At 41.2% G+C, this 12,771-nt stretch overlaps 1 protein-coding gene across 1 annotated transcript in view; it reads right to left on the reverse strand.

Moving 5' to 3' along the window:
• The window catches only part of LOC143302071 (uncharacterized), a 139,797-nt gene that overhangs the window by 20,680 nt on the left and 106,346 nt on the right, over window positions 1-12,771 (reverse strand). Inside the window, exons 4-6 of the mRNA XM_076616578.1 lie at window positions 11,758-12,162; window positions 10,243-10,974; window positions 273-438 (exon numbers count right to left, since the gene is read on the reverse strand). Coding sequence (XP_076472693.1) covers window positions 273-438; window positions 10,243-10,840 — 764 coding nt within the window. The 5' untranslated portion in view covers window positions 10,841-10,974; window positions 11,758-12,162. The remainder of the gene's footprint in view (window positions 1-272; window positions 439-10,242; window positions 10,975-11,757; window positions 12,163-12,771) is intronic.

Below are 12,771 nucleotides of genomic sequence, written 5' to 3' on the forward strand. Positions count from 1 at the left end.
GTCAAAACACAGACATGTGACTGATCAATGACAACTATCAGTGTGTGTCAAAACAGACATGTGACTGATCAATGACAACTGTCAGTGTGTGTCAAAACAGACATGTGACTGACCAATGACAACTATCAGTGTGTGTCAAAACAGACATGTGACTGACCAATGACAACTGAACCATCAGCGTGTGTCAAAACAGACATGTGACTGATCAATGACAACTGTCAGCGTGTGTCAAAACAGACATGTGACTGATCAATGACAACTGTCAGTGTCACCTGTTGAGGATCTTGCTGACACAGCCATGGGACACCTGGAGCTGCCTGCTGACCTCACAGGGCCGGATCCCCTGCAGGGCCAACTGCAGGATCTGAAAGCGCAGATGGTCAGGTAGGGGCCGGCCATTGGTGAACTCTCGCCCATACTGGTTAATGTTGCGCCCACCTGGAAAAAGCCACAGGTTAAATAGGATTAATCTGAATGTAACAAAGTTACAAATTATTTCTATCAATTAAAATCTTAAACAAAAACTTGAACTGAAAAAAATTGAAAAATAATTATCATTCATCAAATGTTCTAAACACAGAATAAAATCAGTGTAGCTTATTCAGGATTAAAAGGCTTGAATAAAAGCTAATTTGTGTTTGCACATTTCTTCTGTCATTGCTGCTGTGTGCACATGTCAAGTGATCGGTCTGAGGACAAGCTTGGTGCTTCCTTTTCGAGGAAGTGTCTGGGTTTGTTCTGATGTACCTTTTATTTACCTGTGTACTAGCTGAATCAGCAGCATAAGCAGCACTGACTTGAAGCTGTGTACCTTGTGAATGGAGAGAGTTACCACTATTTACTATTTGTTAAACAGAATAAAACAAAATATATAGCACATTTGACGGGCGCAATAGCCGAGTGGTTAAAGCGTTGGACTGTCAATCTGAGTGTCCCGGGTTCGAATCATGGTGACGGCGCCTGGTGGGTAAAGGGTGGAGATTTTTACGATCTCCCAGGTCAACATATGTGCAGACCTGCCTGTGCCTGAACCCCCTTCGTGTGTATATGCAAGCAGAAGATCAAATACGCACGTTAAAGATCCTGTAATCCATGTCAGCGTTCGGTGGGTTATGGAAACAAGAACATACCCAGCATGCACACCCCTGAAAACGGAGTATGGCTGCCTACATGGCGGGGTAAAAACGGTCATACACGTAAAGCCCACTCGTGTGCATACGAGTGAATGCAGAAGAAGAAGAAGAAGAAGAAGATATAGCCTATTGCCTTTTCCACACAGTCACAATTTCAAAGTAAAAACAAAAAGGACTGTACTGTAATTCTATTTCCTACCTATAACATGATACAGCGCACTCCACACTTCCCCTAAATTCAAAAGAAACAGTAACTTTGAACATGTTTGTATGATACACACAGCAAATAAAACACATCTGCTGAAAATCCCCCCAAAAATGAAAGTCCTCCATACTGACTGGTGCGGAATGGCTCTGTTGACACTAGAAGCTTTCTGCCCTGTGAGATATCTTCGGAACTGGACTGCCTGTCCACTCAGCTCTGTCACTCTGCTTTCTCATCAACAGGTGCACTTTCTTACCACTCCTTTCCGAAGCTGCTGTCAAAGCCCAACATTGTGCAGCATCTGTTAAATCAGGATCCTGTCTGCTTCCAGTCACCAGTCATCATCTTGCTTTGCATGTTTGAAAAGATTTGAAGGTGTCCAGGTAACCTTTCTGATTTCTCTATTTCCACCGTAGATTTATGCCCAACTCTTCTTCTTCTTCTGCGTTCACTCGTAAGCACACGAGTGGGCTTTTATGTGTATGACCGTTTTTACCCCGCCATGTAGGCAGCCATACTCCGTTTTCGGGGGTGTGCATGCTGGGTATGTTCTTGTTTCCATAACCCACCGAACGCTGACATGAATTACAGGATCTTTAACGTGCGTATTTGATCTTCTGCTTGCATATACACATGAAGGGGGTTCAGGCACTAGCAGGTCTGCACATATGTTGACCTGGGAGATTGTAAAAATCTCCACCCTTTACCCACCAGGCGCCGTCACCGTGATTCGAACCCGGGACCCTCAGATGGACAGTCCAACGCTTTAACCACTCGGCTATTGTGCCCGTCATGCCTAACTCAATGCTGCTCTTTTTTCATGCCCGGCATCGAAAGCCTGCTGATCCAGTGCCAGCTGCGCTGGACAGGACACATTGTCCGCATGACAGACAGCAGGATCCCGAAGATCCTTTTGTATGGCCAGCTGAAGGAAGGCCACCGTAAACTTGGAAGACCCTGCAAGCACTTCAAGGACACCTTGAAGACAAACCTGAAAGCCTGTGACACAGAAATCGCTTCCTGGGAAACTGATACCCTTGACCGCTCTCGCTAGAGGATGCTGTGCTCTAGTGGCATAAAGATGTTTGAAAACAAGAGAACGCTGGCCATTAAGGAGAAGCGTGAGCGAAGGAAGCAGGGCTCAGCTTCTGGAGACGTTTTCCCTTGCAACACATGTGGGAAGTGCTGCGCATCCAGAATCGGCCTCGTCTCCCATACGAGGACACACACTGACAGATAAGCCTGCCTGCCTACTCATCCGTCAGACCGACGGGAGACTCCATCATGAGTGAATAATGATGACATTTACTTAACTTAGATTCATTTGTGACTTGGTTTCAATTTGATGCAATGGTCAATATCAACTGTGTTGAGTGGACCAGTGGTAAGACAAAAATATGTCATAGTTGATATTCAGAGTGATTGTGTGCCTTCATTGTAATCAAGCATGTTGTCAAATATTGAGTTTGTTGTGGCTGTCAGAATCAGATTGGGCGCTTTTACTTAAGCCAGTAAGATGCAGGGGTGAGATTTGAGTAACAACATTGTGCCTTATATTTGTTATAAACCAGAAATTGCAGCAAGCATTGAAGTTCTATTTATTCAATCATCTGAAACTCAAAAGATCTAAAATAGAATTATAAAAAAACAACAAAAAACATCAAGAACATCCATGAAAAAGACATAGACAAACCAAAGAAATGTGATCTCCAGCTTTCAGTTCCCTCTACAGTGTTTGCAGCCAGCTGACATAGGCAGCGTTGTGAGGAGATTTCAGAACATCCAGCAGTATTGTGACAGTATTTCTTAACATCCAGCAGTGTTGTGACGGTATTTCTTAACATCCAGCAGTGTTGTGACGGTATTTCTTAACATCCAGCAGTATTGTGATGGTATTTCTTAACATCCAGCAGTGTTGTGATGGTATTTAACATCCAGAAGTGTTGTGATGGTATTTAACATCCAGCAGTGTTGTGATGGTATTTAACATCCAGCAGTGTTGTGACGGTATTTCTTAACATCCAGCAGTGTTGTGACGGTATTTCTTAACATCCAGCAGTGTTGTGATGGTATTTAACATCCAGCAGTGTTGTGACGGTATTTTTGAACATCCAGCAGTGTTGTGACAGTATTTCTTAACATTCAGCAATATTGTGACGGTATTTTTGAACATCCAGTAGTGTTCTGAGGGTATTTTTCAAACATCCAACAGTATTGTGACAGTATTTCTTAACATCCAGTAGTATTGTGACAGTATTTCTTAATATCCAACAGTATTGTGACAGTATTTTTGAACATCCAGCAGTGTTGTGACGGTATTTCTTAACATCCAACAGTATTGTGACAGTATTTTTGAACATCCAGCAGTGTTGTGACAGTATTTCTTAACATCCAACAATATTGTGAAGGTATTTTTCAAACATCAAACAGTATGGTGACGGTATTTCTTAACATCCAACAGTATTGTGACAATATTTTTGAAGACCTAGCAGTGTTGTGATGTTATTTCTAAACATCCAGCAGTATTGTGATAGTATTTCTAAACATCCAGCAGTGTTGTGGAGGTATTTTTCAAACATCAAACAGTATGGTGACGGTATTTCTTAACATCCAACAGTATTGTGACAATATTTTTGAAGACCTAGCAGTGTTGTGACGGTATTTTTGAACATCCAGCAGTGTTGTGATGGTATTTCTTAACATCCAGCAGTGTTGTGATGGTATTTAACATCCAGCAGTGTTGTGACAGTATTTTTGAACATCCAGTAGTGTTCTGAGGGTATTTTTCAAACATCCAACAGTATTGTGACAGTATTTCTTAACATCCAGCAGTGTTGTGATGGTATTTAACATCCAGCAGTGTTGTGACAGTATTTTTGAACATCCAGTAGTGTTCTGAGGGTATTTTTCAAACATCCAACAGTATTGTGACAGTATTTCTTAACATCCAGTAGTATTGTGACGGTATTTCTTAACATCCAGCAGTATTGTGATGGTATTTCTTAACATCCAGCAGTGTTGTGACGGTATTTTTGAACATCCAGCAGTGTTGTGACGGTATTTCTTAACATCCAGCAGTATTGTGATGGTATTTCTTAATATCCAGCAGTGTTGTGATGGTATTTCTTAACATCCAGCAGTGTTGTGATGGTATTTCTTAACATCCAGCAGTGTTGTGACGGTATTTCTTAACATCCAGCAGTATTGTGATGGTATTTCTTAATATCCAGCAGTGTTGTGATGGTATTTCTTAACATCCAGCAGTGTTGTGATGGTATTTAACATCCAGCAGTGTTGTGACGGTATTTCTTAACATCCAGCAGTGTTGTGACGGTATTTCTTAACATCCAGCAGTGTTGTGACAGTATTTCTTAACATTCAGCAATATTGTGACGGTATTTTTGAACATCCAGTAGTGTTCTGAGGGTATTTTTCAAACATCCAACAGTATTGTGACAGTATTTCTTAACATCCAGTAGTATTGTGACGGTATTTCTTAACATCCAACAGTATTGTGACAGTATTTTTGAACATCCAACAGTATTGTGACAGTATTTTTGAACATCCAGCAGTGTTGTGACGGTATTTCTTAACATCCAGCAGTGTTGTGACAGTATTTCTTAACATCCAACAATATTGTGAAGGTATTTTTCAAACATCAAACAGTATGGTGACGGTATTTCTTAACATCCAACAGTATTGTGACAATATTTTTGAAGACCTAGCAGTGTTGTGATGTTATTTCTAAACATCCAGCAGTATTGTGATAGTATTTCTAAACATCCAGCAGTGTTGTGGAGGTATTTTTCAAACATCCAACAGTATTTTGACGGTATTTCTTAACATCCAGCAGTGTTGTGAGGGTATTTTTAAACATCCAGCAGTATTGTGATGGCATTTCTGAACATATAGCAGTGTTTTGAGTGTTTTGGTTTGTTCTTTCAAACAACCAGCAGTGTTGTGAGGATATTTTTAAACATCCAGCAGTGTTGTGAGTTTTTTGAAAGTGTTGTAAGGGTATTATAACATACCCAGGAGTGTTGTGGGGGTATTATAACATACCCAGAAGTGCTGTGGGGGGGTATTTTGAGATGCAGGGTACCCCCTGTCCACCGACAACCACACAACACTCATGCCATTTCAGAAGAAAGACTGCCTTCTTGGTCATAACAACAACATTCATTTCTTTGAGGAGAGTCTCAGAAGGTGATCGAAAGCTTGCGACTACAAAAACTATCCAGGATTCTGCATATTTCAAAACAGACACTTAAAACACTAAAAACGACTATGTCAACATATCAATCTATATCACAACAAATAGAAGGCAGATTTTCTGTACTGTGTTATTCCTTTCACACGCAGAGCTACCTAAGCATATGCACAGCAAATACAAAAACTGTTTAAAATATTTCCTAATCTTACCTACTACACCTGTCTTAAAAGGAAAATCTTTATAAAAAAAAAAATCAAAAAACAAAACAACAACAACATACAAAACAAAAAAACAAAAACAACAACAACAAAAACAACAACAAAAAACCCACTACCAAATACTTAACCATATTATGATTATCAGTGAGGTCAGCTTTTATCATATAATCGTAACTTTCTATGTCATTAATTTTACCACATTATGCATTTATATACAAATTATAATCTATCTATCTATGTATCTCTCTCTCTCTCTCTTTCTCTCTATATATACATACGTTTGTGTGTGTGTGTGTGTGTGTGTGTGTGTGTGTGTGTGTGTGTGTGTGTGTAGTTCAACAATACTGGAAACACTGGGCTGAATCAAGGGTGCTTCACTCTCTGACAAATTTGCACAATATCCATAATGTGATGGTGTGCTTTGTCTGCTTCACAGAATACATTAATCATTTGATAAAAGAATTAAAGCTATTTTGGTGCAAAAAAGATTTGCAGCTATTTTTGTGATTTTTTGTTTGTTTGCTTATTTCTTCCAAAATGGCGGCAAAATCTTCGACTCAAGGGTACTCACTATCTGTGTTTCTTTTGTAATACAAATCACCTACATGTGCAACAGTTTGTGAATGGAAGCCATAAGAAATGGCTTATGGAACTTCAAAACTGCCCTTTTCATGCATCACTTTCGTGTCCTATTCCGTCGTCTGCATCGCATCCCATGCCTGCACCACGATCACATACAGGTTGATCCATGCACTGTGCTTGATCGTTGTATGTCATTCCACCTTTGCGTTTTTATGTAAATCTGACGAAGTTTTGGGCGAGCGACGCTTCTATCGCAGATTTATTCTCTGATGCCGAACATCGTTTTCATGTGTAATGCACACAAAAACACAAACGCCACAGAAGTTTTATCCCGCTTTTGCAGATGTCTGCTCACATTCCATCAGTGATTAGTCACCACACACCAGACAGTGGTCCAGATGTATAAATGTAAGCATTTTGGAGTTTCAAGACCAGTCTTGTCTGCACCAAACTCCTCGCGACTGGTGTTATCAATTTCCAGTGCCTTTTCACCCTTGAAAGAATTAGTAATTTTTTTTTTTACCATGTATACGCATGTTTAAACAATTCCAAGGTAAAAGTACTTTCGAAGTCAGCGGATTACCATCATGCATTCAGCAAGTTTTGTCTGTGGTAATGCAAAAAGAAGAAAATGTATCTATTGACGAAATGAAATGCATGGCGAAAATAGACACAACAGATCTTCGTTCACATTGATGACAGAACCTCCAGTGTTTGACACAATTCAGTATCAGATCTTTGTTTTGCTGTGTAAAAGCAGTTCACTGCCGTGCATTTCTTGGACACCAAAGTTTCCTGCACCTTCAAGTCCTGCATCATGCACAACAGTGAAATGTGTTGTCATCTTTTCCTTATTGGCATCTTTCTGCCTTTCTTTTGTTCGGAATAAACGATCTTGCTTAAGTGTGTGCGTGTGTTTATGTAAGTTTGTGCCTGCCTATGTGTGTGTATGTGTTAGGGTAGCTGTTTGATACACATATATGTTAAAATGTATGTATGCAGCGTGTGTGTGTGTGTGTGTGTGTGTGTATGTCTGCGTGTGTGTGTGTGTGTGTGTGTGTTGTCACATTTTGGTGTGTGTATGTAACATAGATATGATGTATTATGTTAACAAAAGCGTTTTTGTAAAGCACCTAGAGCAGATTTCTGGATAGTGTGTTATATAAGTATCTATTATTATTATTATTATTATAAGTTACATTCTGAAATATGTTTGATCCTAATAAACACAGCAATATCGTCATTAGATGAATGTGTGCTTTCCACATTTTTCGTTTTCGGGACCTGAGTAATGCACATCAACATAGTTTCCCGCCCACCTGCTTTGGTCTTTTTCTTTCTTTCTTAAAGTGAACGCTGGAGTGTGATGTCTGTGTCAATGTTTTAACGTGCAGCACAGGTATCTGTTATCAGTAACTTAACAAAACTCAATCCTGTGATTGTGCGTGTGTCACTCTGAGCGTGTGTGTGTGTTCGTCTGTCTGAATGAGGGCAGATTTTCATGCAATAATTCTGAATGGAATCATCTTTATTTTTTGTTGCTCTTGTGCTTTTTTAATGAAGAATTTTTTTTTTTTTTTTCTCAAATATGAATATTATTCTTACTGTCATTGGCCTAAGTCAGTATTTCAGAGTTTCTCTCTCTTTCTCTCTCTATTCATTTCTCTCTGTCCCTCATGTGTGTGTGCACGTGTGCATGCATGCACAAAATGCCGGTTTTACAGTTCATGTATTATTTCACTCACACATGAATATCGATTAACCAAAACTAGGTCAAGGTGATTCAGCAGATAATTCAACTTCTGCTAGTTGGTCAGGCCTGAGACCAAGAAAAACGTTTTTGGCAGTTGTGTCAAAGTAGAAGAAAACTGCAGCTGAAGTCAACAAATAGTACTGAAAAAGAATGAAGTAAAGTCCTGAACTTTCCATGGCATACACAGAGTATCAAAATATTCAAATCTAAAAATACTTAGAAAACATGTCAGAAGAACAAAAAATGAGGAGAAATGCGAGAAGTCAAAACTGCATATATGCAAAAATACCACGACAAGAGTTAAGGAGAAAGTAGTGCCCCTAAAATGACCAAACTGATTAGGAATAAAGGAAAAAAAAAAAAAAATCAGTTAATTATCTACAGGTTCTTTAGTGCAATGAGGGTGACGTCCTGGTAAAGTTTACAGATGATGCAGGTATGGGGAACATTTTCACACCTTTCGAGACAGAGATGACATTGGATGGGTGCCATACAGTAACATCTGTTGCTGACCTGCGTGTCAGCTCCTGTAGTCAACATGTTTTTTCTCTCATAATTTTGAGATAAAAGAGACTGCTGTATGATATCATCTATAATAAAGTTGGATCTTTTGCCTACAATTTACTTTTACAGAATCAATAAAGCATGTTACAGCATCCAATCAAGGATGTTGTGTTTACGTTGTGCAATGCAAGAAGTATGAAATTTGGTGTCCATGTAACCCACAACATTTTATTAATAATATTTACAAGTATATCATCCTTTGTGAAACAATTTCATGTTATCAGGTTCTCTTATGGGTAAAAATGTTTTAACTGTGAAGACATAGAGCCACAGTTTCTGCAGAAATGTCAAGAACCAAAAGTTACATAGGTTACTGTATCCACGTTTGGCTGGCATCTTTCAAATTCAAGTAACTTTCTCACTTCTTCTTGCAATATTTCAGTTTCAATCATGTCTACTACAGTGTCTGCGATGCAACACAGGTTAATTTGACATGTTGATTTAATAAAGGACAAGAAATGGATGGTGTCCGCTGTGTAACCCACATCAATGCAGCCACACTGGTTCACAATGAAAACTCTTCCTGGGCAGCTGGTCAAACCTACTTCTTTACAGTGTTACCATCACACAGTGGGATGTTTAATCAGTACCAGAGAGATGTTTGACATATTTTCTTGCACTCTTCATTTTTGCACTGCATGTCCTGAAAGTGTTTCCAGCATTCTATTGTATTGTATTGTATTGTATTGTATTGTACTGTATTTCTCTTTTTGTCACAACAGATTTCTCTGTGTGAAATTCAGGCTGCTCTCCCCAGGGAGAGTGCATCGCTACACTACAACGCCACCCCTTTTTTTTTTTTTTTCCTGCATGCAGTTTTATTTGGTTTTCCTATCAAAGTAAATCCTACAGAATTTTGCCAGGAACAACCCTTTTGTTGCTGTGGGTTCTTTCACGTATGCTAAGTGCATGCTGCACATGGGACCTCGGTTTATCGTCTCATCCGAATGACTAGCGTCCAGACCACCACTCAAGGTCTAGTGGAGGGGGAGAAAATATCGGTGGCTGAGCCGTGATTCAAACCAGCGCACTCAGATTCTCTCACTTCCTAGACGGACGCGTTACCTCTATGCCATCACTCCACTTGTAGAACTGCAAACACACACACACACACACACACATATATCAACAGTGAAAACCCAACCTCTTCTTCTTCTGCGTTCACTCGTATGCACATGAGTGGGCTTTTACGTGTATGACCGTTTTTACCCCACCATGTAGGCAGCCATACTCCGTTTTCGGGGGTGTGCATGCTGGGTATGTTCTTGTTTCCATAACCCACCAAACGCTGACATGGATTACAGGATCTTTAACGTGCATATACACACGAAGGGGGTTCAGGCACAGGCAGGTCTGCACATATGTTGACCTGGGAGATCGTAAAAATCTCCACCCTTTACCCACCAGGCGCCGTCACCGTGATTCGAACCCGGGACCCTCAGATTGACAGTCCAACGCTTTAACCACTCGGCTATTGCGCCCGTCGAAAACCCAACCAACCAACCATCCATCATTCAGTCAGTCACCTCCACATGCAGCACCAGAGAGATGCCAAAGAAAGAAAGGCCCATTACCCGAGTGGCGTATTCGGCCATCATTCTTGCCTCCCTTGCTGTCCTCGTACTCTTCGTCTGTGTAGGGGCCGTCGTTGAAGTCCAGACTGTCGTCAGAGCCCAGGTCTCCTTTACTGTCCACACTGACCGCACTGCTGGTGGGGACAGGGGTGGTGGCCTGCCCCCCTCCTCCTGACCCCCCCTCCCCATCACCGCTGCTCTCCGACTGGTCCCCACTGTTGGCAGCCACTGCCACTGCCAGTTTAGTGGACAGGTCCAGCGTGTTGACTAGATTCTGCTGCTGAAGCAGCTGTGTCTGGAAGTGGATGTAGTGGAGGTAGGGCTGGGGGATCACCAGGGAGGTGCTCCCCCCGTCGCTGGCACTGGATGCAGTGACTGCTGCTGACCCCGCAGAGGTGAAGGTCACACCGGGGGACTGGGATGTGACCCCTGCACAGGTGGTCTCTGCGGAGGATGTCTCTGCTGCTTCCTCCGCTGGGGACCTGGGGGGGGACACCGGTCCTTCCTGTGCTGGGGGAGAGTGGGTGATGTTGACGTCATTGCTGCCGTCATCTGCTACAACGTGTGTGGAAAGTGGAGGGTGTTCAGACTGATCCATGGCAGTGGGGTTACCGTGCCGACTGTGCCATGCATCATCAGCGTCCTTCAGAACAGGAGGTCAGGACGTGTGAGGATCTCTGTCAATGGCTCCAACTGACAGTGCTGCCCACGTCTCTCTTGTATGCAAATGTTCTGTCGACAGTCACTCACATGCATCAGTATATGCTCCCTTTCACATAAATATGTACATAATAACGCTTTAATGAAGTGAGAAATACAGCACCTTTAAGCAGAGTCTGAGTGACCTTTAAAAGCAGAGCTGTGAATTTATAACTCTCTCCTTGTACTGACAAAAGCTAATACAACATCATCTACAATCCTGAATAATGATATCATTTACCATGATATGTTCTGATGTTTTTCTGTCCTTAATCTGTATTTGTACATTTACCCATACTTTTACCAAATATTGCATGTTTCTGATTAAAAGAAAAGAAAAAAAAAGGAGGAGGTTATATAATTATTTTAAACAAAACTTCACACTGTCTACTTCTGAAGGAATTCTCTAGCAGTGGGAAATGGCACTTCTTACATTTTCTAAAACAAAGCAGACACATTTAAAAAAAAAAAAAAAAATTATTATTATTACTACTACTACCTTTTTCTATATTATAATTATTATTTATTTATTTATTTATGTAAGCTTATCTATTATCTATTCCCCCTTTTTTTTTCTTTTTTTCTCAAGGCCTGACTAAGCGCGTTGGGTTACGCTGCTTGGCAGATGTGGTGTAGCGTATATGGTTTTGTCTGAACGCAGTGACGTCTCCTTGAGCTACTGAAACTGAAACTGAAAGAGACAGGATGTTGACATAATAAGACTTACAAACAGTGCAATGTTTTTTTGTTTTTTTTTAGCCGTGTCCCCTCAGAAACTAGTGACTAAAGGCTGAGAGGTGAGAGTGAACCCCGTACCATGGATGACGGAGAGGTCCAGCACAGCAGGAGACAAAGCTCTGTGGCACAGGTACACCGTCACAAGGCTGCTGACATGGTGCGCAGAGTCGGGGAAGTGGTCCTCTGGACTGCAGCACGGCACACCACCGTCCAACTCGCAGTTCTGGCACGGCACACCCAGGGAAAGTCCAACCTGGGAAAATCTTACAGCATGGTACCAACAAAGTGGGAGTCAGCAGATCGCCAGCAGCAGTCAGAAGAACCCGGTGGCTTGTGACCTGTCAGACAGTATTTGGGACAGGTGCTGTGAAGGCGGGGTGGGGAAGGCCTGACAGGTGCTGTGAAGGTGGGGCGGGGGAGGGCTGACAGTGCTCTCATCATCAGGGTGCTGCTGTCATCCTGTTGTGGACATTGTCCTGTTTCCTGCACAAATAAAATTCCAGTGTGAGGTGAGAGAATGAAAAAGAGAGAGAGAGAAACAGAGAACAGTAGACAATGAGCCTGACGACAAAAGAACATGAAACAAGAGGCAAAGCCTTTGACCCACTTCTGTTTCGCGCTTTATCCAGTAGAAGAATCATGAGGAGAGAAAAAAAAAGTGATTAAAAAATTGTTAAAAAGTGTTCTATATTAAATATGATATATATATATATATATATACATACATATATAATAAACTTGGGAGAGGAAAAAAAAAAAAAAAAAGGGCATGCGAGCGGGATCGAACCATGCAAGTTCAGTTCCGATCCAAGCAGACTAATCCCCACTGCTGTGGCGCATCTGACGTCATTTGACTGAATATAATATTTAAAGTAATGTTGTTGCTTTCTTCTTCGTGCGATAAATAGACATCACTGTGCTGGATGTAATAACGCCGTTTAAATCATGTTTTTTTTGTGTTTTATCATATCTCAATCATTCTTTTATTTCGGCGGTGAAGGAGACGCTGCCATCGCTTCAAGCACATTGCAAAATATGGTCGATCTCTAGATCTGCACGTAGCCTACCAGTTTACAACAGGCTGACTAAGAA

This window comes from Babylonia areolata, chromosome 28 (assembly GCF_041734735.1).
Source record: "Babylonia areolata isolate BAREFJ2019XMU chromosome 28, ASM4173473v1, whole genome shotgun sequence".
NCBI lineage: Eukaryota > Metazoa > Mollusca > Gastropoda > Neogastropoda > Buccinidae > Babylonia > Babylonia areolata.